The sequence below is a fragment of the Apteryx rowi genome, unplaced genomic scaffold, assembly GCF_003343035.1.
Source record: "Apteryx rowi isolate R43461 unplaced genomic scaffold, aptRow1 scaffold_58, whole genome shotgun sequence".
NCBI lineage: Eukaryota > Metazoa > Chordata > Aves > Apterygiformes > Apterygidae > Apteryx > Apteryx rowi.
The window spans coordinates 1,244,252-1,272,202 of record NW_020450849.1 but is presented as its reverse complement, the minus strand read 5'-3'; the positions used below and the strand labels follow the sequence as shown (position 1 = coordinate 1,272,202).

General features: G+C 40.2%; 2 protein-coding genes across 2 annotated transcripts in view; both read right to left on the bottom strand.

Moving 5' to 3' along the window:
- MRPS28 (mitochondrial ribosomal protein S28) overlaps positions 1 to 10,779 on the bottom strand; it is a 92,410-nt gene extending 81,631 nt beyond the window's left edge. The window contains exon 1 of the mRNA XM_026082528.1: positions 10,600 to 10,779. Within this exon, the coding sequence (XP_025938313.1) occupies positions 10,600 to 10,779 (180 nt within the window). The remainder of the gene's footprint in view (positions 1 to 10,599) is intronic.
- Positions 10,780 to 22,315: 11,536 nt separating this feature from the next.
- The window catches only part of TPD52 (tumor protein D52), a 10,354-nt gene continuing 4,718 nt past the window's right edge, over positions 22,316 to 27,951 (bottom strand). Inside the window, exons 2-3 of the mRNA XM_026082512.1 lie at positions 23,352 to 23,500; positions 22,316 to 22,421 (exon numbers count right to left, since the gene is read on the bottom strand). Of these exons, the coding sequence (XP_025938297.1) occupies positions 22,316 to 22,421; positions 23,352 to 23,500 (255 nt within the window). The remainder of the gene's footprint in view (positions 22,422 to 23,351; positions 23,501 to 27,951) is intronic.

Here is a 27,951-nt window from a genome sequence, read left to right as displayed (position 1 = left end):
CCTGACTTGTGAGCGTATATCAACTGAACCCTCTAAAAGAAGAGCATCCTCTCCCCTATGGAACTGCTAAGAAAGCGTAGTCACCCTGTAAGCTTCCTGTGCATCTTGGACAAATCAAGCTGACAGGTTTTAGGCTTTAGACAAGGACTAAACTTCAGTTATACTTAGAATAGGACAATTCCTATTTTGTAGCTTTACCCAAACAAACAGGAAACAAATATGGTTATAGGAAGTTTATAAGGGTAATATTCGTCACATCTGGCAGAAAGAATTGGAAGATTTTGCACAAAAACTTGGCTATACACAATTTTTATGCCAATTCGTACATACTGAAATGTTTTAGCATTCATTGCAATGCTGACTGAAAAATATACTATATTCCAAAGCAGCTTATTCTATTTTTGTATACAGAATAACTTCTCATTAAAAACCTCAACTGAGCAAAGAACATGCTAACAGTCACAATACATTTGTGGAATTATTGTCCTCTTAATAATGAACGATGTAAAATCCTGAACTAAGCACATTTTAAAAAGAGATGCAAATAACAATTAATACGTCGCACTTAACCACTATAATACCATAGTAAAAACAATCTTTTCTGTCTTTCCTAATTATATTTTTCAAGTAGGATGATGCAGATCTCTTAAAAATCATAGGAATACAATTTGTACACTGTGTGTAATATGCAATAGGTTTTCCTGAATGGAACTTTAAATATCAAGACTTCTTTGTTGTCTAGAAAGCTTTTCCCTAACATCATTAATGGCATCTACAGCTTTCACCTATTTGAAATGAGATGTTGTTTCTTAGACTTATCTAGATATTGTTTATGAACAGTTTTTCTAAACCCATGAAACAGAACAGCATAATTTTTTKAGAGTACTTTGTAAAGTGATGTAACACATTAGTAATGTCTCAGTATATGCTGCTAAATCAACTGTAACAATACTGTTCATAAAACAAATGTATTTTTTTTTAAATTAGCAGGCTACCCAACTTTCTATGTCTTATAACAAAGGCATTGCTATCACAGTAAATCCAAAGGTTTGTGATGCCTTAGTCAATTCTGGTTCTGTCTGACCATTAGCACAAGTGCCAAAGATATATTTAGATTCGTTTGTGTCTGGACTTTTCTGTATTATATGTAGAGATATATACAACAATATAAATTTAAAGCTATATGGCTTTTTCCTGTGACTTGTTTAAGCAACTGTGCTTCGAAGGAGTAGCATAACAAACAACACAGATGAGTACATCTGGGGAGGGGAAAGACATAACAGCTGGATCACAACAAAAGTAAGTATCATAGTTGCTTCTAGATCCTTTTCTGAAACATCTCACGAGATAAACAATTGCCTTTTAAAAATATTAGAAAGCAGTGAAGTCACAAAGGGTTCCCCGTCACTTGTAGACTCAATGCCAACTTCCTCATGTTTGTAGTAAAAAGGTTTTTTGGTTAACTTCACATTTTGATCAGATAGTGCAGAAACTGCAAAACAAAAGACTTCAAAATTTTTTTTCAAATGCAACTTACAAAATACACTGTTTACTAGCCAGAAGGATCATTTTCTAACATTAAGCTACAAATTTTATAAAGTAATATATAATTTGATTACAATCAAGCTGCTTATTTTTCTTGAAATTAAATAAAATCTACACATAATTAAAAAATGGAATATCTATATATATATATCTTTCAAAGACTACTTTACAGCAAGAAAGTTTAGAACATCATGACAGTATCCATACAAGATTAACAAATCACGAACTTTTCAAACAGGAGGGAAAAAAGAACAGATGAAAATAGTGAGGTGAAGAATATAGCACAGATGAAAGTGAATTGATGTTCTGCTTTAATGAATATAGGGAGAGACAAGTCTTATGGCAATTACTGCATCATCAGCAAGAAAAGAAAGATTCAGATCACTGAAAATTATCTGAACATTTTTACTACTTCATGTAAAATACAGAGAGGGAAGAAAAACCCAAGAGTTGATGCCTGCATCCCCTGAACTTGTATGTTCATGGCTTTTTGTGTTCCTCTCAGCTATCCCCCAACTTATACATACTCCTCCCTCATGCCTGCACCTGTGTTCCTAGAGGACCTGGGATGAGCTATGCAAACAGTAAGTTTCCCATCAACCCAGCATGTTGCCAGCCACCCAGAGGAACACAAACATCAGATTACCCACAGGTGTGAGCATTCCCAAAGTCAGAGCTGGCAGAACACCCAAAATGTCTAACTCCTCCCTGCGGTTTAATTCTGAACAGAGATCATCCAGTCTCTAAACTAGGGAAAGCAGGTGATCCATGGATTGTGTCAAGGAGAACATTTTAACAGAGCAGCACACAGAGTCCAAAGAACAACATGTTTCAAGCCCAGCATCTATCTGTGCAGCTACATTGTTTAGACAGAACTCTTGAATTAATTTTCCGAGCAAAGATATATCTGTGTCCTTGCATTTTAGGGACAGCAGCAATCCCAAACAGCAACCTGAAGTGCAAGGAGGCAGGGGTATCTTTGYTCATGCATCTCCACCTCAAGTGGATGGCAAGCATACTTTCCAGTTCCTGCATCAGACCTATACACCAGACCTATCAACCAGATTTGTTCCCAGACCACACAAAAAAACCCCTATCATCTGTAGCTACACAAACACTGCTTGCAGTGCAGCATATCACCACTTATCAATGCAGTTTCACCATTTATCACTGTTCTGAACCTTCCAAATAGACCTTTTTTCAGGCTCCTCAAGGACAGGATGCTGTTTCAATAGACACAGTAAGAGAGTAATTTGGACCTGCCACAGCAACAGTGGATGTAAATATCCTGTTGATAACAATAACTACTAGGAAGGATTAAATCCCAATTTAACCTTTACATTATGGTTCCAGGCACCTTTTTCCAGACATCTCACATGAAGTTAATCAAAAACTGCCAAAGGATGAAGCTGACATTCACTTACTTTTCTGGAGGAGCTACAGGTCTCTCTGTGACACTGGTAGTCCCTAGACAGTTTGCATTTTAGGATGCCATCTTCTGACAGCCAGTTATCGAAGCCACGTCACATACGCCAACCACTCACAGCAGTGCCAAAGAGATCATTCATAGACCTGGAGCTATCCGAACTATCAAGTTCCAGAAGACAACTGCAACCCATTCCTTACCTGCTATGGGCTTCCTCATGCTGAGGATGGAGCTTTGCAAGGTGCTATGGGCTTTACCACACAGCACGTTGCAGACCCACTGCTCTCTATACAACTCTGCTTGATTTTACCATGTTATAATTATGTCTTCAAGAGGGGCAACACACATCAGATCTCCGCAGTCTACCAAGAACGTCCAGAGTCCCATCTTCTTCATTTCAGAGATTGCTGCTGAAATACCATTTGATTGTTACAAAATTCTGCCATATATGCCATAAACTAAGTAGCTCATCTGACAGACCCAGCTGGGCCCACAGCTGGAACTAACCAAAGTCAAAAGAGCCAAGTTTTGGTGTCTCAGTCAAAGCGCTCACTAGTTAAAACCATTCCCTCGGAGAAACTTCAAAAGGACAAACAAGTTCATTCCCACCATAAGGCAAACCAACTCTTAGAGCAGATACAGCCRACAAGGTGCTGAGAACCTTGCAATACCGTCCTGGTCTAGGCATGAACCTGGATGCATTAGCATGCATTCACAGCTTAGCGGGGGTAGACCTACACTAAGTTTCTCAAACGCAGTCTTACAAACAGATAAAGTAAGCCAAGAGAAGTTTCCAAATAAAGAAAACTCATTCCAGCTCCTGCAAATTCCACAAAAGGCAAGCTGTGTTCCTAGCTAGTCGGCAGTTTCAGTTACCTGAATGCTGGCCAGAAGGTAATCTATGTAAATGAGAATAAAACCTCTATGCTCATTTATAGTTTGTTTGTTTTTTTTAATGCTATTACATTTGCAATCAAAACAAAAATGTTTTCAAACTATCTATTTAACAACACCGGTAAAGAAATTCATCCATACTGAGATTAGAGGTGCCTTAGTAAATATCAGTGAAGTGGAAATGCCCTATTTTCTATAAAAAGAAAGATTTTTGTTCTCAAATATCTGCAAYTTCAATAAAATTATGTTCATGCCTTCTACATGTTATCTGAGGTGGAAAAACAGATTAAGAGATATATTTCTCATCAACAATTACTTTAAATATAATTCTGAATTTTTCTATGCTTAATTTCAAAACATCCAGTGTTATTTACACATTATTTAAAGAGGTTACCAAGACACTGCATAAGGAATATAGATACATATCCTTTATAAGGAATATTAATGTAACTTCCATAACAAAAGAGCAATATATTCCTTTAGAAACCCAAACATGCAAGTAATAGTTTAATCTCTCCCTTAAGGCAAGAATAAATGAGATAACTCTTCATATCACCTACTCAAAGTTTTTATTTCCTTATCTTTAAGAATACTGATGTTTTCTTAAAAAAATAGCGACAAGAAGTTTAAATGCATGGACGCCCTTTTCAAGTTCTTGAATCCTTTTGGGAAAGAACCTCTGACAGAATAAGTTAAAAAATTGTAATTTTGAAGGAATACTTTCTCATCTCTGTACATCAGGAATTAATCACTATCATGTACTGATAGTGATTTCCCCACTGGAAATTCATTACTTCATAGATTACTGATGCTTTCTTGAGCAGCGTTATAAAATTGCTACAAAACAATCTACAGATCAAACTACCTACTTTTCATACAACAATCCCAAGTGCTTGGGCATGCACATTATTATACACAACTGTCTCTAAGGTTACAAAATGAGTACTACAATCACATAAGTGAAAATGAATTAAACTGCATCTTAAAAGAGGAGATACAATTACAGGGTTTTTTAAAACACTCATACATGCATAAACTTGAACAATTTAAATACCCAGATTCAGAGAACAGAAAACATGATCCACATGATAAATTCTGTTCATTAACTAAAAAAGAGCTGCGACACTAATGAGAACCACTACCAAATACAAATAATGCATTTCTGGCAAGATTAAAATATCACAATAAAGAATGAAGATTAAAAGGTGAAATTTTCAAGACTCCCTAAACAATTCAGAAACTTGGAAACAGGAAGCATAGAACTTGTCCCTTCAATGCGAACTGAAACAAACAAACAAAGTGTCTTCTTAATAAATGTTTTCCTGTAAAACATGTTATTGGAGGAACTAAATAGGAAACCCTTCAAATATTCTATACTTTTCTTATCACATCTAGGAAGAAATGATGCCCTCTGCTGCCCTACAATTAAAAGTTCACATAAAGCCAAGTAAACCAATTTCTTGTTCAGCTGTCTCCCCCTAGTGGTTATACAGCTCTCACAACCTAACCCACTAAAAAGGCTGAAGATAAGAAAAAGATTACATTTTTAAATAAAGAATCAGTTTTTACCTTTTTCACTTAAGTGTAACATGGACCTGATATTTTGTATCCTACTACTGGACAGCAAGAAGAGCCCAACAGAGCACTTCTATCACATTTGCCACCTATTGCAGACCAATGGCAAAGATGTCATTGTAATTACCCATTTCTGTCTAAAACAGACATTTGCCAAACTGCAGTCATTCACACAGTTTCTAAAACTTTTTTTTTTTTTTACACTATTTAGTTCACACAGCAGGAAAAGATGTAATTTATTCTTAATTAGTTACTTCATTCTTACATTTTCTTCAAATGCTGGTCAAAGAATCACAGAATGGTTGAGGTTGGAAGGGACCTCTGGAGATCATCTAGTCCAACCCCCCTGCTCAAGCACGGTCACCTAGAGCACGTTGCACAGGATCGYGTCCAGGCAGGTTTGGAATATCTCCAGAGAAGGAGACTCCACAACCTCTCTGGGCAACCTGTTCCAGTGCTCTGTCACCCTCACAGTGAAGAAGTTTTTCCTCATGTTCAGATGGAAGCGTCTGTGTTTCAGTTTGTGCCCGTTGCCTCGCGTCCTGTCGCTGGGCACCACTGAAAAGAGTCTGGTCCCATCCTCYTGACACCTTCCCTTCAGATACTTGTACACGTTGATAAGATCTCCTCTCAGCCTTCTCTTCTCTAGGCTAAACAGGCCCAGCTCTCTCAGCCTTTCCTCATAAGAGAGATGCTCCTGTCCCCTAATCATCTTTGTAGCCCTTCGCTGGACTTGCTYCAGTAGTGCCACATCCCTCTTGTACTGGGGAGTCCAGAACTGGACGCAGTACTCCAGATGTGGCCTCACCAGGGCTGCGTAGAGGGGGACTAGGGTAACCTAGTTAAGTACATAGTTCAATAACTGCTTCTCTACCAGTATCAACAAAAATTATCATGCCCTTCCCAAAAGGAAAAGTTTCTTACTTTGCTAGGCAGACAGCTTCAATATACATATATACAATAAAGATAATGCCTAAAGCATTTCCCTTTCTTTTAAAATAGTTTTCTTTATGCAATTCCACATAGGGAAATAGATAAACTTGCTTTTTTTATGTTGAGTTTAAAATGTATAAGCTTAGACATCAGTAATATGTAGCAGAAAAAGCAGTAAGAGGTAAGCTGCCTGTGGTAGACAAGGTTAACCATCATGGTGTTTCTCAGTACATTTCATTCACCGTGGCACTAATTTTCTWACAATTTTAGCCAACTTTTCAGCATCTGCTCTACAAATTTCACTATTTTCAAAAAATTTACAATAAAACCATGAACTGAAGATGAAAAATAGAATGCAAAGTCCTAAAAAAAAGGATACCCGCATAACACAGAGTAATACCAGGCAACTATGAAGTAAGGTCAGCAGTACACATACACTGCTGTGCCTGAGAAATTACCTAGCAAAAAGCATCACCATGCTTTTTAAATTACCTAAAATGAACACACATCAATATACCCATTTATCAAATTTCCACCATACATAAAAAAATAAATCACTGCCTATCAAATATCATAATATTAATGCAGTTTCAAAAATGTGGGGGGAAAAAAGCCTTGCTATCCATGAAACCAGTGCAGAAAAATCACCAAATTTGTATTTTTTTTTTTTTCTTAAAGAAACAGAGACCCTGAGGACCCAATTAACATATCCGTGCTCCTACAGCCAGATCACCAAAAACCTGAGGGCATTTTGTGCTCATCTATTCACCAGCAGAGATAAGGAATACAAGCTTTGCTYTAGGTGTGGCTCAGCTAGGGGCTGAGCAAAACTACATTCCTCCTGCTGAAAGGAGAAGATCTTGTACATTCATGGCACTCCAGAGCCACTTCTTTCTCTCCTAAAAAGAGGATGTTGCTCCCCTTAAAATGATCCAAAGGGGCTCTCTAATGCTTAGTTTCTCCAGCAAACAGCAGTACATCCTCCCATCAGGACTGTCCAGCTTTATGCCACATTAGCATCTGGGCTGCTCCCTGCTGTACAAAGTTTACATGCCAAATAACGCACTTCCTGGCAATCAAAAATAAGTTGGAATTGGTGAAAAGGAGATTTCAAGAAACCTTGAAAGAACCAACAGCTGCAAGTCCAAGCTCTTTCATTTTCCTCTTGTTTCAGTATCCCATCTTCCCACAGCTAACTCACTCTCACCAAAACCCACTCCTCTTCCACACAATCTTAAACGAAAAGGACAAACAATGAATAGATCAATCACACTTGGGTTCTCAGAGTGCTTAGCTAGCCGGACTGAGACCAGCACAAAAGTAGACTCAGGGCAATCCTACTCCATCTCACTGTTATGTTTCTAACATCACCATGATATCACACATAAAGATATCGTCTTTCCCCTTGTTCAAGTGAGAAAGGAATTCAGTAGAGGGTAGAAAAATCCAGATTTGTTCCTGCTCTTCAATTTACACTCATTTGATTTTATATTGTATTATATGTATTTATACTTATATATGTATTTGTATATATAACTACATTTGAAATTTATGTTGTAAAAAAACAAAATTGCTACACAACATTAAAATTCTGAGTTTTCTTTGAGAAGGAAGCTGCAGACCTACTACTACTTAATGAAACTCAGATTCTGATATGCCAGTGTTGGTTCAGTACATATACAGAGCCTCTAAAGACTTGAAGATAGAATTAGAAAAGAATAAGTTCCTAACTTCTCTCTTCAACAGAAAAAAAGAAAAATCAGAAAAAAAAGAGTTTGATATCTTCTACAGCTAGATCAACTGGATCCATTCTTAAACTCTTCTCTGTACATCTACTTTAGGTTACCATCTGAGCCAGAATACTGGGTTAGATGGACCTTCAACCCCAGCACAGTCTTGTTAATATGGATATTCATTGGAAAAGAGAGGATTAAAGATTACACAGAAATTTGGGATATCATGTACTGGATTCAGTGACTGAAGACATTTCTAATTCTATATTCCTAGTACTAAGACAGGCCTGCGATACTAATTCACAGAATTAATCTCACTATCCTACCYGTCATGATACTTATCCCCTCAGTAATCCCAGTACCTGATAGGTCATATAGAACTGGAAAAGGTACAAAGAGTGACAAGGATGAACAACAGTGTGCAATTCGCTTCCACATGAGGAACAACCAAATAGATGAGAATTTTTCAGCCTGGAAGAGATATTCTGGATTAGTTAGTATGTTAGTACACATACACCACTTTCCTTCTGTGGTTCCTTAGATGTCTGTTACTGCCCACTCTCACAGCCTATCCTGTAGGAAAATCGGCATAACAAAATACATTCAAGATCTTACAGAAGAAGAATTCACAAAATCTCTAAGTTGATTTTACCCACTCATATTCATTTATTCTTTCGTAGATCTCGTTCACTCTCACTCTCTTACCCACATACTCACAAGCACCGAAAAGCGTGTACAAAAGTAGTCTGGGCAGGATCACACAGGGGACAAAAGATGCCAGCTTTCAAGGCCTCACCACACCTCTGGGGGTTCTTCTTGATTGGCAATGACAACTAGTCTTTGGACAAATGTTTTATACCTTTTAGGAGTCAACAGTTGTTCACAGGCTTGTCCTTTGCTTCAGAATCTTGCTTACTTCAGCTTCAATAAATATTAGGCTATGTTGCTGCTGTTTCTCCTTGTTTGTTTGAAATAACTGTTTTCATAGTGGAGTAACAGGAAAAGGGATGGCATGTAAGATATGCTGCACCCTTCTTGCCATCCTCCTGTTGTTAGGATGCAAGATCTGTTCTTGATGAGTCATCTGTGCTGTGGCCTTATCAGACTGAGGGCCTTGACATAAACATCACAATCCTCGATTTTACTGCTAGGAACAGTGTCCTGGGGAACTGTTTTGCCTCATTCTTTTAACCCCAGTTATGCTGTTTCTTTCACATACTCACATTTCCATTCATGTTTCACTTGTATCAATCTTAATATTTCTGTTACAAATCTTTGTAGTACTGGCCCAACAGGTCTTCAATCAGACCTGCACTTCTTTTATGAAAAGTTTTCTGCATTCTCTCTATCTGTACACAAAGCCAGGACATAATTTTGCCTGTACATCTGTGTCTTGTATTCTAAACATCAAAAACTATTTGTGCATTTTCTTTAAAAATGAGTTAGATGTTTGTAGGAATACATTTAAAAAAGTATAAAAATGTCAACATTTTTATAAGATAATTACTACACACTGTGAACCAGTAAGAAAGGAAATTAAAAAAAAAAGAAAATTTGATAATTAGCAGAAAAGAAAAAATAATAATAACTATTTTATATTCACTGTGAATATAGACAGGTACACAGACTATTATGGCACAAGAACTATTACGGACAAACTTAACMTTTAAAAATAAAACAACACAAAACAAAACAAATACACTAGTCAGGAACACTCTGAACAGAAAAAAAGAAAACATGACAAAAATCGTATGCGCCCCAGACATTTAGGGCAAAAAATGGAGGAACTGACTAGATTTCAAAATTACAGTAACAGAATAGAGATGGAAATGTTGTAAAACAGAAGAAATAAAAGCTCTCCCCCATGAATCTAGTATTACCTTGTAAGCTTTTCTGTTTTTTTTTTCCCCTAATAAAGTATTGCAACAACAGTTTGGCATCATCTGAAGAAAAAAAACTGCTATAAAGATATAAAGCGTGAGATGGAAGAGAAGTAACAGAACAACGTTTTTATAAACATGACATCATTTATAGTGATCAAAGCACCCCCCAGACTCCCAAGTCACACTCGCGAGCAGTCTTTGGCTAAAACAGAAACGATAAACTGTTTCCAAACGGCTGAAAGTTGGGAACGCACACAGGGAACACAAGCCCGCCTGCCCTACACGCCTTCCTAGTCATCCCTTCTCAGCTTTCTGCGAGACGGGCCAGACAGCAAGCCAGGCCCAGCGGGCGCCCGGGGCGCCCGCGTGGCTCAGTCACTCGCCGCAGTTGAAGCGGGCCGCGCACCCGAACTCCGCCGTCCCGGCGCCCCGCGCGCTGCCGATCGCAGCGGGCGGCCGTTACCCCAGCGCGACGCCTCACTGAGAGCGAGCGGGCGCGCGGCCGCCCGGRCACGTGCGAGCCACGTCCCAGGCCCCGCCCACCCGCGCGCACATGACGCCGGGGGCCCCACCCCCGCCACGTGACCGCCGCCCTCCGGCTCGCCCTCACCTGCTGCGGGCCGGCGGCCGCAGCGCTGGCGGCAGCGCACGGCTGCTCCTCAGACCGCTGCCGGGGGGGGCCGGCAGCTTGCGCGCCCTCGGAGGCGCGGCCGCTGCACCGCCGCACTGCCGCCAGCAGCCCCCGCGCCCCTCTCCGCGGGGCGGCGCGGCCCCAGCTCGGCGCCGCCATGATTACCCGCGTGGGGGGGCGGAGCGTGAACTCTAACCCCGCGCGGCGCCGAGGTCACCAGCACGCGCCGGGCACCGCAGAGCGCAAGCGCGCAGGGCCCAGCTGCGGCGGGGCGGGGCAGGCGGGGGCCGCCGCCATCTTAGCTGCGGCGGGAAGCGTGCGGCGCTCTTAAGGCGGCCGCGGCAGAGCCGCCCGGCTCTGCTGCGCTGTGGGGGCGCCGCTCGGGTGCTGTGGCTGAGGGAGCGGGCCTGGCCGCGACCCCTCCTTYCCCCGCCGGCCTCCCGCTGAGGCGAGCCCGAGCTGGCGGCGCCAGGCCAGCTCCAGCCCCCAGTGCCGCTCGTACGAGCATGGGGGCGGCGGCAGGGCAGCGCAGCGCTCCCGGCCGCCTGCTCGGCCCGGCTGGGGCACCCGGGAAAGCTCACCGCCGCCGTGTGCCCTGCGCAGGCACCAGGGCGAGCGGGGGAAGGAGCAAGCCCAGCGGCCCCTGCTGACCGCGGGGTTGGGGCTCGGCCGTGCGCAGGTGGCGGAGCCGGCCTGGCACGCCGAGACGTAGAAACGGCGGCAGCCTTGCCTCGTTTACATGGAGGTGTTTGCGGTGACATTAACCTGCTGTGGCCTGCCCCATCCTTTAAGGTAGAAGTTATATTCCAACAGCCACTATAAGGCTACTCACACTGAAGAGGAGGTTGCAGAAACCCAGAGAAAGATGCTGCAGTTTGCTTAACTCACCTTTTGTTTCCCTGGCTGTAATAGGAAAGCAGAGTTTAATATAATAGAGACCCACTGATACAGCCATTTGGTCCGAGGGAAGAAACAACAAACCCACTATCTTCCTTAATAATCAGAAAGCTGCACTCCAGGGCCAGCAGATGTTTAAACAGATGAAAAAAGAACCCTTAAAGCAAGGATAACATCCCCCAAGGAGCTGCCTTATGTGTTGTTGATCCCACAGTGGAAGAGCTCAGTTCTTACTGTGTTGGTCAATTATCACCTTCATTTCTTTGCCAACAGTATAGCTATCAAAGGCCGTGGGTACGTTTCTGTAACACACTTTGTGAACTTTTAAAACTAATCCGTGCAGTTTATATATAGAATAGCAACTAAAAGACAATATAAGCCTAGTCTCTAGAAATACCAAATTCATCCATGCACAGATTAGATCTATATCAGCACTATGTTGATGGAAACCAAACTGAATTCAAAAGACTGTTTTGATTAGAAATAAATTACTCTATTTACATAATTCTCCAAGACAATACATTCCTCACATACAGGCTTTTATTAAGCTTCTCGTGTAATTAAGCATATACATTACATCTGACATGCTAACAAAGTTGTCAGGAGCCAGTACTTCTTTTTCCTCCAGACATTTGTGGTAGTTGGAGTTTCATGGATTTCACACAAATATTTCAAGAGTTGTTTCCAGTTCTAAGCATGGTGATAAAACATTTGCCAAAAGTTGTAATCTTACAGACACCATGTGCCAGAAACATACAAAATACAAGAATTTTCAAGAGTACATACAGTGGATAAAGCAACAGGTAGAAGAGCAGATCTTGTAAGATGTCTATGCTGCAATGACATGGTGCACCTCTCAAAATGGATTTCTGTGGCCTTACGCAGGAGTAGGGGCACAAGTGGTGCAGGCCTTTAACATTTAAAAAAAAAAAAAAAAGACTTATGTAGCAGAGCTACATTTAGATTTTAGATGCTCAGTCTACAGGGACTACAGTGAAACTTAACATTAGCATCTGAGAGCAATTGTTTTGATGCCCAAAAAAGAAAAACTAAAAAACTTTCATGGTCAGGCATGCCTACATTCCATGCTTTGTTAGTGTAAATGTGACACCATCATGTGTGGTTTAAGATGAATCTATTCACAACATATCAAAAGTCTCAGACAAGTGTATCTTTACACATTAAGATCATGTACAAAACATGAGAATGGAAGGCTTATGGTAGACCAACTAAACCAACACTATTAGGCATCTTGCTTCCATTTGCAATGGTCAAAAATTTCCTAGTCTGATGATCCACAGAGAAATCAGTAAGTTTCAGGTGTTGTGTATTACCCTATCCACATCTGTTGTACAAAGAAAAAGCTCTTAATACAGTATATTCCTACATATCTGTAATCCTGCTGTCAATAACTTAAGTAAAGCATGTTGAAGCAGCAGTCCTTTCTTTAGCTGGGAGTGATCTTCCTAGTTTGATGTCCCATGTAGGCAACACTTAACTGAAATAATCACAAGGGAGTGAAGTAACAAGCTTCAGTTTGGCAGAAGTAGATTTATAATGATCAAGTTGAACAGTAGTTACAGACTGAAAAGAAGTTATGAATCCACAGTATATGTACAGTATAATTAACTTCTCCAAAGAGTTTTTTCAATGCTATATTTTAAAGGTTGCCTTCAAATTAGGGATAAGTCCTTTAAATGCTTGAAAGGCATAAAAATTCCCCTCCCCACACAAAAACCCAAACAATGTATTTTAGTTTCAAAAATATTTTGAACCCACAAACAAGCTTGATATCAATTAATCTGGTAAAATAGCTATGTGCTAAATAAAAGCACATCTGGTGGAAAGAGCGCAAAGAATGTTACAAGTGTACTTAGTTTTTGCTTGCAGCATCTGGCAGTGGGTAGCAGGACAGAGGCAGGAATCTCAGTGGGTCTCCTCCTGTGTCTGTTCTGCAATAGTTTCTGTGGCACTAGCATTGGCGGCAGAATTCAGAACTTCTCCAAAGTCTCCCCCAGCAGGTTTGCTTCCTCCAACTTTAGACTAGAACACAGAAAGAGTCTCAACATAAAATTGCAGTTATTTAGCACACGAAGTATGGCTAACTATATAAAAACAGTACCTCTGCATCAAGAAGTTTAGTATGTGTTTTCAGTAGGGCAGCTTTTCCAGGACTGGACTACTTCCACAATAACACAAAAGACAAGTCTCGAGTATCAAGTGCAGAAGAATCAGYAGAAGCAGCTTAACATAACAGCCTCCCTTTGGCCTCAAGATACACAAAGCATGAAGTGGCCCTAATTGTAATGAGCCTGAAGCTTGACACATACACTCAGTTAAAAGTGGATACAGGTATGCAGCCTTTCAAGCCATTTAGACTTTGAAAGATGCAGAGTTAAAACTAACTTCCGTACTGCCCCAGAAAGAACCCCTGAACAATCTTCAGTCTCAACAACACATCTTGAGTTCTCTCTCTCTCTTGAGTGGAGTGTATCAACTACTCTACTTTGTCAGGTAATGTGTTTGCCTTTTCGCTTCTCAGTACAGTACCTACTCCATGGGACAGCATGAATATTAGGGCCATCTAGTCCTCTAGAGGATTGTTAGTTCCCCATGCTATTGCTTCCATGCTTCTCATCCAACCCAGTGTTCCCATGAGAAAGGACAGTCAGATATGGTTCCTATTACACGTATTGGCAATTTTTAAGGTGAATTTTTATCTGAAGAAGCCATTAATGATTGTTTCTGGCACTTAAGGCCTTTTGGATTTGAAATTTACTCACAGATGCAAAGACCTTACATATTTATGTCAGAAGTGTAAGACAAACCTCCTATATTCCTCTGTAAAATACTAGTCCTTGGGCAGGCTTGGAAATAAAAGCCTAGACCATTCTGGATATATAATATTAGGTATGTTATATTAGCCATTTGTGTAGGTTAGACAGCTATTAGTCCTTTTAGTTAAGGGCATCCTCCTATAASAGGCTCAGGATGCCTATTTTATGTTCTCAAATCATTAGGCAGAGAAGCCATTTCCACAGTACTTAGAAGTCATTTAAGCACTTTCAACAGTTTACCAGTAACTAAAAAAACGGGTATCCAGAGTCCACTTAAGCGTTTACTCCACATATACAGATCCACAATCATTCAGACATTTTAGTAATGCTTACCTTTAAGTTTTCAACTTTTTCCTCAAACGATTTGAAAGTTGAAGAATTTCTAGGGACGACAAAAAAAAAGAAAGAAAGAAAGGAACCACAGAATTAAAACCATGTCCAGTTAGTCTATAAATATCAAAAGACAAGGAAACAGTTGCTTTTTCAAAGTCAACATGCATTTTATGTTTTCAGCTTTTTTCTTTGTTTTTAAGGGTAGCCCAAAAATAGTTTAGATGCAAATCTCCAAGAGTACTACAAAATTGAACTTCAAATATACTCAAGTCACAGTTCATTTTTATATTTGAGCCAAACTACTCAAAATAAAATAGAAGTCAGCACTGTAAATAAGCTTTGCCAGTCTCAGTGGTAGGATCTTTCATCAAAACACGGAAAGGAGAACTTAGCAAGTGTTTTAAGTTTAACTTAGTTTTGCTGCCAATTTCATAGGCTTCTCACTTAAAGGATTTGTTTCAGAAAAACTCAGTCATCACTTCTGGTTACCCTAGTGTATTGCTGAAGAAAGTTTGTTATGATAGAGGGTTTTGCTTGTTATAGGAAAACCAGTTTAATTTAATAAGCTATGAATTCAATTAACAAACCACAGTTCACACTGGTATTTTCTGCTAACATGTTAAAATCAAGGGAGACTCCCCCTTGCTTTTTAAGTGCTGGAGACAGCTGTGATCACAGACAATAAAGCATTGCATCTGAAGAGCAGCACAGCTCAGGATTTACAATGCTGAGGGCCAGTGCAATCTTCTTAGGGTATGAAGAGTTGCTATATGCTCCTACTAGCTATCAGTATCATTTGCAAATTTGTGCAATAGCTTATGCACCTTAGCCTTTATGCAGAATGGAGAATGCTTCCTTCAGTGGACCAGGAACTAAGGATTCATAGCAGACTCCACAAAGTATTACTGTGTAATATGAAAGAAAGGAGGCTTTTTTGAAAGAAGTCTTAAGCTTCCCCCCTTTCCCTTGCTTAGTATTTGTGTAGATCACCCACATTTAGCAGCTCTCATTTAGGAAAATGCAGAGTTAAGAGTAATCAGCACATACATCAAACCAGACTCTCTCAGGGGACAGGGACACAGAGCCAAGCAAGAGCAGAGAAGAAGCAAGCACTCAAAGTCAGCAAGAGACTTTTTGTGAAACCTCAGTATTTCCTACTTGCTTTCACAAACAGTTCTAAAATAGATGCTAAGTCTTCCAAACTTGGAATCATCTAGTAGCCCTACATTTCCAATGGGCAGGGAAAAGCTGTTTCAATTCTTAGAACAGCAAAAAAAAAAAAAAAAAAAGTACATTTAGTTGCAATCCAGATGTGCAATAACCACTAATATTAAAGCAGAACTAAAACAAATTTTATCCTATACTTTAGTACTGGTAATTCATTACAAATAAATTTTTATTAATATTTGTTTATTAGATTTCAATTTGATTTGATTCCACATGTGAAAATAAACAAACTCAACATGAATTAACATACATTACCTCATAATAGGCATGCTAATTGAATGTTGTATGGAGCGTATACTAAATGCCAGCATTAAGAAAAAGAAAGCAAGAGGTTAGTTTATATGATTGACTGTGAAGAAATTTGCTTAGAAAGCTGGTTCTGGATACTACTTTCTAGTAAATAGCAAAATATTCTTATATAGTAACTCCTTGTTTTTTTGTTTTTTAATTGCTTGGCCATGCACACACTCAAGCACAACAAAGCAAAAGCTGCAACAACTTCCTGCCCCCAAGTGCCATGCTTGTTAATAAGTTCATACCCTGTATAGCTGCAACAGTCTACTTAAGTTTTTCGAGCAATGAGAAGCATGCTACATTTCTAGTTTTGACAGTATCAAGTAGAAAGTGAATACTCAAGAGTCTTATTAATCAACTAATCTTCCCATTAGAAAAATTACTCCTACATTTGGAAGGCTTCTAGCCCCAGTACAGTATAAAATTTCCATATTCATTAATACAGATTATCTAGAGCAAGCAGTCATATCAACATCTATTCAAAATCAGGTTAAGCGAGGGGAAGCTGAGGGGCAAGAGATTGTTTGTTTTATCAGACTGTCCTGGTCTCAACGCTGTTCTTAAATTTATGGAGGATCTTTGTAACCTGCCAATATTGCTAGACGCTTACTGTTTTTTTTAGTTACAACACTATCTACTCCTATAAATTGAGTGGATATAGATTAAACAACTCCCAAATAGCTTCAAGAATGCCTGAAATCTAATTTAGTTCCATATTCTGGAAAATCTTTATTTACTCTAGATACAAATTAGTCTGTTAAATGTTTCTTGTCGAATACTACAAGAGCAAGTTAGAAAAACTGTTATCAGTTTTTCATAACCGGGCTTTATAACACCTTTCAATAGAATCCTTGGCCAGCAATCGCTGGGGGCAAGGAAATCTCACCTGTGTTGCACCTCCAAAACTCAAATTAGTATCTCAACGCAATGGAATGTATGTTCACACAAGCAAAAAAGGCTCCATGTTCATTGCACATGGAATTTTAAGACATTCTTTCAGCAGGCTCAGCAGCAGAGTACAGGAATAAAAATCATCGATACACGTAAATGAGTCCCCTTATGGTTGGGTAGCTGAATGCACAACTTAAGATTGTTTTGTGGGTACAATATGCTGGCAATCAGATACTCAAGTGCCAAATGCTGGCCTACCACATATCAGTAATATCTAGCCATGTTTCACCCCTTTCCCCCTCACCCCATTCCTGCTGCTTTTCATCTTTCCCGACCATTTGGCTTCCATGAAGTTTTCCAGAGCGTGCAGAGGATGACTGTCTTCAGGAGGGTCATTTATATTCCCTGTTCTGCACTGCGGACTACTAAAAATTGTCATTTTGCTATGTGCCAAGTTTTAGTACAGAACTAGGTTGATACTACATAATTTTATTTGTCCAGTCATGGGCAGCCACTTTCCCTTACCCTGCAAGAAGGGTTGTTAATGTTTAAGACTAAAGAGGGTGAAGGATACCTGTTTTGCCCTCTATATTACAATCTGCAAACCTGCTCATACAGAAAAGCAGCTACCTATGATATATTGCAGATCTTGTTCCAATAGCTGTCTAAAGAAATTTAATTCAATCCCATACAGATCATTTAATGGAAAAGCTATTTTTATATTTGTGAAGAGCTTACTTTGTTGTACAGCTTATGTATACTCAGAATCCGTTTTGTAAAGTTTCACCATAACAGAATATACAGTTTTAGCACTGACAGATTTGGTTTGCAAGAGAACTGTACTAGACCAAGTGCACTGCAGCTGATTCCCCCATCCCCCCCCAATCAAATCACTCATTCTGAAGTAGTGCAAAGAAGCAAGATTTAGGTTTTATAAAACTTTACAAAGAAGAGAACTCCATTTTTCTTTTCCCGAATTATGGAATGCCACATTAAGGCACTCACTCAACTAGGCCATAAAGCTGGGCAGTTTGAAGACTAGAAGACCATTTTACAACAATCACAAGCAAACCCCTAGCTTAAAATGAATAAAAACAAAAAGAGCCACAGTAAGTTGCTCYCCAGCTTTCTATGTATTTTCTGTTGCATTAAAAGGTTTGTAACACTTTACATGCAAGTGTTTTATAGTTACTACACTGACACACATTTTGAAACTGGTCAGTTAAAGTATGCCAGAGTCCCTGCCCAGCAAGCAGAGGCTTAAAAACTCATAAGCATTAGTTAGTTGGTGCTGTTAGTTAAGAGTTAGGTTTCCAGTTGATAAATGATGATATTTAGGAATCAATGATCACATCAGGTTTCCAAAGCAAGCAAAGAAAGTTATTCTACAATCYCAGAACAGGGCGAGGATGAAGACTTCAGCTCCATAACTCCTCCTGCACTGCATTCACACTATGTGCAAAATCCTAATGACTACACAGAAGTTTGCTCAGAGCCGCGTCTTGGTACTTCTGCTATTTCCCACATTGCCTACACAAAGATGGCTAGCTAATCAAGACGTTCATACAAAGGAGAATAAAGGTATTAAGAGAAACCTAGTAAGGGACAGAGTTAATTTTCAGCATAACAAAAAGAAAGCAGAGGAAGCATGCACAAAAAGAAAGCAATAATGCATTAACTTTGCACTATGAGTCTTTTCTCTCCTTCTCTATTTGATTACTTTTCATTTTCCCAGATCGACTAGTGGCCTTATTCCCTTTTACATCTCCCTCCAAAATCACTTCACAGGGCACGAAGACCTGCATATGATATTTGCTGCATGGAATATTTGGAAATAGTCCAACACAGAAGAAATGTCATTACAGCTGAGAAGTCCTTAAGCTAAAACAGTAAGAGAAGTCATGATGAAGAGGCCACATGAGAGTTTAATAAGAATATTCAGTATTTTTTCAAGTAAGTACTGGGCTCATCAGCTCTTAGTTTCTTGTGCAGCCCTAACAGGAGACACCAGTTTACTGGTCACATAATCCAGGGACCTAAGTTCACCGGTTGTTCGGAGGTTTCTAGCTCCGGCTCAAGTGCARGTAAGATCTAGAACAGTACTAATTCTCTCCAGCCCTCCCCTGAAAAAAAAAAAATTCAGGAGCAGTGTGGATGTTTTTATTTACAGCCATACCTAGAATTTCCATTACTATCATTCTCCCCGAGAAGCACACCAACAATGCAACTCCTTTGGGCCCTGTGCTCCTTACACTCCCTGCTACTCCGCGGCCGAGTTTCTGGTGGAGAGTACTCAACACCAACCTAGCCACTAACTTGGGTAGTCGAGATACTCTCGTTGGATGTTGAGGTATTAAATTCCTGAGACCAGAAGAGAGCTTTGAGTCTGTGCCTGCTTGCTGGAATAGTCTGTTACTAGTGGGGGAAACACTATAGCCTTAAGGAAGAAAGGTGAACCCTATTAAGGCAGCAGTTGTTCTCTGCATCCTAAAGGAATAGAGATACCTTCCAGTCTCCCTCTGTCATGTTGATGACAAAGGGGGGGTATTTCAGACAGGCTACTATTCTTGTACTTGAGCAAAYTGAGCTCACTTCATAGAATTTCTGCTCAGCACAGAGCCAGAATTCTGATACTATCCTGGGCTGCCCATCTTGCCCATCTTCCCAGATTCTGCCTACAGGGCTAAAGCTCTTAGCTTATATTCTAGGAGCCCAATACCTACATCCTTAAATATCTTACTGCTGCTTTTAGCTACTTACTGGGAGGATACAAATAAGATGGAGCCAGACTCTTCTCAGAGATGCRCATAGATAGGATGAGAGGCAGTTAACAGGAATTGCTACTCAAGAAGTTTCAATAAAATAAGAAAAAAAAAAAAGAAGGATTGTCCAACACTTGAACAGGTCACCTAGATAGATTATAGAATCTCCATAGTTGGAGAGACTTCTAACTTACATGGACAAGGTCCTGAGCAACCTGATCTAGTTAGACCACCGAGTAGGAGGCTGAACTGGATGACCTCCATCATTCCAACCTGAGCTATTTTATGATTCTGTCATCTTTCATTCTACTTAACTCTCAGCAAGCAGCAAGAGGAAAGCCAACTTCAGAGACAGTTTCACACTGGCCATGTAGAATGCGATGAGATCAAGCTAGTGGTAGGACAGAGGCAGGAGAAGGTATTAGAAATGGAACACTCCATATTAAATGCAGCTCTTCTGATGCCTGTTGACTCTCATGGCAACATTAAGAGTGATTTGGGTACTTTTTTTTTGCAAAGTCTGTCAGAATTCAGATTGTACTTCCTTTATACACACTCCCTTTATACACATATGCATTTGGATAAGCGTATCATCCTTTAAGTGCCAGTCATTACTCCTTTACAAGCATCAACTTTCAACTTGCAGCCTTAACACCATAAGCCACGACTTACACGCTGTTACAGTTAACTACTGAAACCTTTACATTGAATATTTGCTTAAAGTAAGAATAAAAAAGGCCAGGGCACACAAGGTAACTGAACTATTCAGTATCTGGAGCTGCTAAAGTAATCGTTCAAAGATAAGGACAACTTCACAGGACAAACTATGAACAGAGAATGCATGAACTATTTTGCACTTATACTCTGTTAATTTAGATTAGAGCCACAGTGCTAAACAACTGCTGTAATAGACACCAAGAGGGGAAACTACTATTCTATCAAGGCACAAATACTGTACAGACAAAGAAAAGAAGGAATTCTGCATGCCATTGACCTCAAAACTGTGTCCTGTCTCTTTACCATTTTAACGGCTTCCTTTCTTAAGAGAAAGGCCGTGGGAAGGGGAAAAGGAGAAAAAAAAGGGGGGGGGGGACATATGGGGAGGGAGGGAGAGAGAGAAAGAGAGAGAGTGTGATCCACAGAGAAAGCGTGCAAGAAAGACAGAGCACAAGCAYGGGAGAGCAAAACAGAGAAAGCAAGAGTGAGCACAAAACAGAGAGAACGAGAGTGTCATTGATTACATATTCTCAAGATTCCATGTTCTGGGATACTTATTAAGTAAACATGAAGAAATATCTTCCCTGACATTAAAAGAACTACAGTTTTACATTTCCTAACACTGGAGAAGAAAGTTACTTTTACAGACAAAAGTCATTTAAAGATTTTAATGGAGACAGTCTATCTACATGCTTTGTTTTAGTAACAATTCCTGTGCCCACCTTACCTAAAGGAATGTGAAAATGCTTGCAGTCTGCACAATGCCAGAGTAAGCATTAAAGAGAGAAAGGAAGTTCTGATAAATCTGAAGCAAAGTATTTAACTGTGTAACTGCACCTCAAAGTGTTTTTTCATTAGACTTAGAAAAGCAAAAAAGAGGTTAATGGCAGCACTTTAAAAACAGAGGGCTGATTTTATTACATTGTTTTCCAATGCAACAGTTATAATGTATGATTTTTATTTGTCCAATAATTGAAAAAATAAATTTGATCCACTCTTCATGATAAGTTACAACCAGAGATGAGGGGTTTTATATGTTGCAAAAGAAAGACTTATATAATCAAGCAAAAAAAATGTAAATTAATCATATGAATGAATTGCATTCAGGAAGACTTTTCATGAAGCTCGTAACACATATAGTGCTAAAAATGACCACCAAATTTGCCCTACTTTGCATAAAGGGCTGTGTCATTTGACACAGAAGGTCGAACTAGTTTTTGTATGCTAATACATAAGAATTAACAAGTGCAAACTGTAATAAAATCAAGCCATTGCTATGAGGTAGAACAGCATAAAAAGAAATAAACATGACTTAAGGAATCCAAACACGCTATACAGGACACATCAAAAAAAAAAAAAAAGTTTAAAGACTTTCAAAGTTCAAGTGTAGCATTCCACAGCCTGAGAAAGCCAGAGAAGAGAAATGACGATGCTATATGCAAGTACAGGTGAAGACACTGCCACCTGCAATGCTACCAGATCAAGCAGAGTAGCAGTGGAGGAAATAGCACACATTGTTTCTCTTGCGCACGTAAAATACACACCACTCAACTCTTCTGCGTAAGTGAGGACACACAAGCACGTTTTGCAGCAAGTCATTAAGCACTCCTAAAACAGATGCTGAGGGTTCTTGATAGATTAACTTGTAAAAAGCTAGGTATGTTATCAGCATGGGCTTATTTCAGTGATTAGCTGTTTAAATCAAAAATGCAACTACTTGGGAAAAGCTGAAGAAACCTACTTCACATCTTCAAACTTCTTGGTTATGACTGAGCCAACAGATGAAAAAGCAGCAGACGCCTTCTGACCAGCCTGAGATAGGGTTTCTGATGTTTTCTTGTATCTGTGTTCAAACAAAATTAAGTCTGTAGTTATCTTAGTAGAACACATAAGGAACCTTTTAGTGTACTTAAATTTGTATCAAACCTAAACATATACTTCAGATTTTGGGGGGACTAAACAAGCTACAAAAGAGATTAGATTCAATCCTTTCAGTCCCTTTCAGCTACAGTATCTCTGCCACCTCAAATTTCAGATCAAATTCACCGACATCCAAGTACCACCCCACCCCCAAAGCAATTGGAAGCAAAGATGCTCTAATGTCACTGGTATTTTATTTATCTGCAAATCATTGGTGCTTGCAACCTGCTATTGTAGAACTTTTAAAAATTAAAAATAAAAAGAAACACCCTAGACACGCATAGGAAAAAAGAACAGAGGTTTATGTTTTTGTGTCAAGTATCTCAAATCTTATACAGAATGGTTTTGTCAATAAACTTTACCATAACAGTTTTCCCAGTAAGAGGTACATCTTCTTACAGTCTTTAAAAGTCATTAATTGCAGTAAGAGGCAGTTCACTCCTGTCTTTAAGCTAATGGTTTTATTTGGTGAGAATATTAACTGTGACTTCGTATTCTTCCTGCATGAGCTCAGTTTACCATAATTTTTCAGTTTGGAAGAGAAGGGATTGTTGGATTTAGGACACCTTGAGCACTACTTGAGTAGTGTTTTGTTCTGTCAGGCAAGAAGTGTATTAGAATCTCTCGTATTATAGTCCCTCATTCTTATTTTGCACAAGATGACATGGTTAATAGTAGCCTTCTTGGAATAAGGCTACAATGATTTATCCAGGTAATTTTTAGTGGAGCTTAACTTTGTATCATCTATCTATCGTCATCTAGTCCCACAAGAACAGCAGGTTTAAACATGACACAAGAACTACACAGTTTTCACCTCAACAGCTGAGACAGACTATCATGAACTGGTACATACGCCGTGGTTGATGTGACATCTTGCCAGCTTTTGGTGATGTTCTGCTTTAGTTCCTGCAATGAGTTAATTCCCAGCTTCCTCTTGATTTCTGCTAGATGCTTCTCTTTGGCAGCTAGCACTTGTGAGAGTGTCTGGATTTCCTCTTCTACCTATGGCAGCAGAGTTGATGATAGAAGTAAGTTAAATGTTTGCTTAGATCACTTGTTAACTATGTATTTATGAAAGCATCTACTAAGTTTCAGTCATGGAGAAGCTGACATGTTTCTAATATTGCTTCAGTTACTTCAAAATTCTGAAAAGGAAATTCAACGTACTCTACAACAAGAGCCAGCTGGTCACAAAGAAATATACTTGCAGCTATTCCTGTTACTGAAATATCCAAAAAGAAATTGGTAGCTCTAAAAGACAGGGTGATTAGAGACAAGATAGTTGTCTAAACCAGACAGGGTAGTTACCTTTTGATAGCTTTAGCCTATGTGAAGCTCAAAGATTAGTCAAACCTGTGACCATCCTCAAGGCTATATTTTTCTTTCAAGTCAGAAGAGATACCAAGTTAAAACAGTGCCAGGAAGCTCAGAGCGTATCTGTTCCACACACAAGTTTTGTGTCCTTACTCAAACAGAAAGGTTCTTTTGTGGCTTAACCCAGCAACTTTAGGCTGGATCCAGTCATGGCAATGCCTTCCCCAGTTTTACAGTGCCATTTTGTGGCCTGTATAGATGTGACAAAGGCACTAAGGCCACATGTATAAAGGCAAAGGCATACGTCCAGCCCTACTTGCTCATCCAGACTGGACCACTATTTTCAGGATGGCAGGCTGACCATTCATTTAAACTCATTTGCAGGAATAACAGTATCTTCAATGCACCTTTATTTTCAATGCCTCAGTCCAGCATGATGGTCCAGCAGGACCAGACTTCCCCCACCATCTTCAACTGATTGGTTTGGCATGGAATAATCCTCAGCACTAAAACAAACACTGCATTAAATAGCTATGCTGGCATTTCACAGTTGACCTTGGTACACCAATCTCAGGCATAAGTTCTGTCTAGTATATCCTTTAGGGTCCTAAAGTCACACAGAGCTACAAAAGAGAAAAGCCTCTCAATGCAGCTTGAGTTTATCAGCTTTGAAATGCATGTACCAGGTTCAAACATTTAGTTCTCCTTTGAAGAGTGCTATTTTAACTTGCTCTTAAAAGTTAATTTTTTTTCTGCTACTATGAATTATGGATAAGAATAGTTACATGGTTAGCCATTAGTGTTACCAAAAGGCCCAGACAAGAAAGAGTCTCAAAGGGGGGGGGGGGGAATGGGGGAACTGTTACCAGCTCGGACAAGAAGGAGTCTCAACAGGAGCCTCAGACAAACATACCCAAGGACACCGGTGCAGCTGGGACTGATACATCCTGAGAAAGTACAGATAAACCAGCAGAAGCCAGTTGGAGCCAAGATAAGGACTGAAACAGTTTTTCCTCAAACAAGGAAGCGGGCCAAGTTGAGACCATGTATGGAAGAGTAGAGCAAAGTTCATGGCAAGATGCTGAGTGACACCTCTTCTGACACCACTAGGGACCACCAGAGACCACCAGAGACCCCCACAGAAGACCCCCAGAGACTCAGACCGCATGCGTAATGATTATGTAAATGCAGTAATTAGTTCTAGGAAATAGAATGAATATGTATAATCATTCATGGAAATTTAATGCATATGCACAGAATAGAGCAATATAAACTTTAGATAATGCGACACACGGTGTGCACGTTGGGTGAAGCTATCCCCCGTGTACCCGGTGCCGTAATAAAGAGAATGCCTGCTTCTTAATGCTACATTGGTGTTAAGGAGTTTTTCTCCCGATTTCAGTGACAGTTTTGGCGTCCCAGGTGGGACTCTGCTTCTGAACCTTGATGGATCCGTGGGATCGCAGGACCTCCAGCCGGCACCGAGGGATTCTCGGGGAGAACCTCCAATCCCCGGACCGAAGAGCTCTGAACAAGACCCCTGGGAAAGGTAAAGGCATTCCTTTCTTTAAAAGGTTGGGTTGCCTGCCCATCAGACACGGCAAAAGCCCTGCAGGGTTGGGCTGTAGAGGTACCTCAAGGGGAGGGTAAGGTTATAGTTCTGCTAGACGAAAGTCTGCGGAACACCCGGGTTGGTATTTATGCACAATTGTGGGTTAGAGTCCCACCAGGTCAGGTTAGAGTCCCGAATTGCTCGATTTGTGTGGTAATTTGACATTTGGAATGTTATTGGACTTTGTTTTGTGGATTTTGTGATTATGGGTAACCAAGCGTCGAAAGAGGGGGGATTTTGAAGAATTCACCCCAGGATGTATTTTAAAGCATTGGAAAGAGGCGGCASGCCCGCCGGGAGGTACGCTTACCAAGAGAACAATTAATTGAATACTGTAATCATTGTAATCATGTATACTTTAGAAGATCAGGAAAAATGACCTAAAAATGGAACTGCGAACTACAATACCATATTACAATTAATGTTGTTTTGCTGRAGGGAGGGGAAATGGGATGAAGTAATGTATGTAGATTTGTTTTTCGCATTAAGAAACCACCCCGAATGGCAGAAAGATTGTGGAATGATTCCAAAGGATCCAATGATACTAGCACTAGAGAAGGAGAGAAAGGGTCGAAAGTTGAAAAGGTGTTGTTCTGCTTGTAGTATCGGAAAGAGGTGTTTAAAGTGTAAACGGGAGGAGGAAGAGGATTTGGAGCTGCTGGTCGCCCCCCGACAGAGGTGGGGGGGGGGGGGATGTCGAGGATGTTGTTGGGGAGGCTGAAGAGGCAGAAGGATTTAGCCCAATTGCAGGGAGAACAAGAGGACGACAAGGGGAAGTGAGGGAGGTTTTACAGGCTCCCCTTCGGCAGGCAGTTGGAAATACTGGACCTGTAACAGTTAAAGTGCCTTTCTCTATAATGGATTTAAGGTCCTGGAAGGAAATAKCAGGGAACTATAGAGAAGATCCAGAGAAAGTGGCAGAAGTGTTTGAAACTMTAATTAGGACTCAGGATCCAGATTGGAATGATTTGCAGGTAATATTAAACACCCTGCTGGATAGTACTGAAAAGAAGATGGTATTAAACACTGCTCGGAAGCAAGTGGAAGGAGCACTTGCTGGTGGGGATTTGTAGGGAATGATAGATCAAAATTTTCCTGCTACAGATCCGGGGTGGGATCCTAACCTGCCAGGACCCAGGGACTTCTAACAAGATATCAGAAATGGATATTGTATGGTGTAAAACACGGTATGCCAAAAGCAGTTAATTGGTCTAAAATATATGAGGTCAAACAAGAACCAACTGAATCCCCATCTGCTTTTATGGAACAATTAAAGGTTACGGCCAGAAAATATACCAACCTGGATCCTGGGAAAAAAAAAAAAAAAAGAAATGGAGGAAGCACAGCAGCTAGCTTCAATTTTTATGGGACTATCGGCCCCAGACATAAAAAGGAAACTTAAAAAATTAGAAGGGGCAGATTCGAGAGGTCTGGGAAAATTGTTAGAAGTGGCCTGGAGAGCTTTTAATAATAGGGAAAAGGGGAGAGAAATGCGACATGTTCGGAGGGAGTACCTAAGAGAAGGGAGAGTGGTTGCTGTTTTAACAAAGGCTCCTGAAAGAGCCTATAGAGAAAGGGAAGACACAAGGGGGGGTTACTGAGACATGAGAAGAGGTAGGGGAAGGGGAAAGTTACCTCCTTTTGTGCACCCCCGACTTGCGGAAGATCAGTGTGCAATCTGCAGAGAAAGGGGGCACTGGAAAAGGGAATGTCCTCAGGCTGGGAAGTTAGACCCAGCCCTGCGAGCTGACTCATGACATCAAACTCATGACATTAAATGATGAATCCTGAAGGGGACCAGGGGAATCGTCCCCAGCCGAACCCCTGGTTACACTAAGGCTGGGAAATGATGAAGTAGAATTTTTAGCTTGATACAGGAGCCACTTACTCTGTACTTAATACTTGTAAAGGAAGCTTTAGCCATGAAACTGTAAGCGTTGTTGGTGCTACAGGGAAACAAGAAAATCGGCCCTTTTTGCAGCCTTTAAAATTTAAATTGGGGAAAAAATGGGTGACTCATCAATTTTTATGTATGCCTGAATGTCTGATGCCCTTGATGGGTAGGGATTTATTGGATAAGTTAAACGCACAGATAATCTTTAAAAATGGAGAGGTGCAATTACTAATACCTGAAGCAAAAGCTGTGGAGGCGAGAATTTTTATGTTACAGAGCACGCAGAAACCGGAGGAAGAGGTTCCTGCTGAAGTAGAAGATGCAGTAATACCAGTTGTATGGGCCAGCGGAATTTCAGGTCGGTCTAAATTGGCAAAACCAGTGAAGGTTGTTCTAAAATCTGGAGCTAAACCGGTAAGACAAAAACAGTACCCTATTAAGTGCGAGGCTAGAAAAGGGTTGGAAGAATTAATAACTAAATTTTTGAGTTATGGCAGAATATAAACCCATAAAAAAACAGAATGGCAAAGAATATAGATTGGTTCAGGATTTAAGAGCCGTGAATCAGATTGTTCAAGATATTCACCCAGTGGTGGCTAACCCATATACCTTGCTGACATCCCTAAAGGAGAG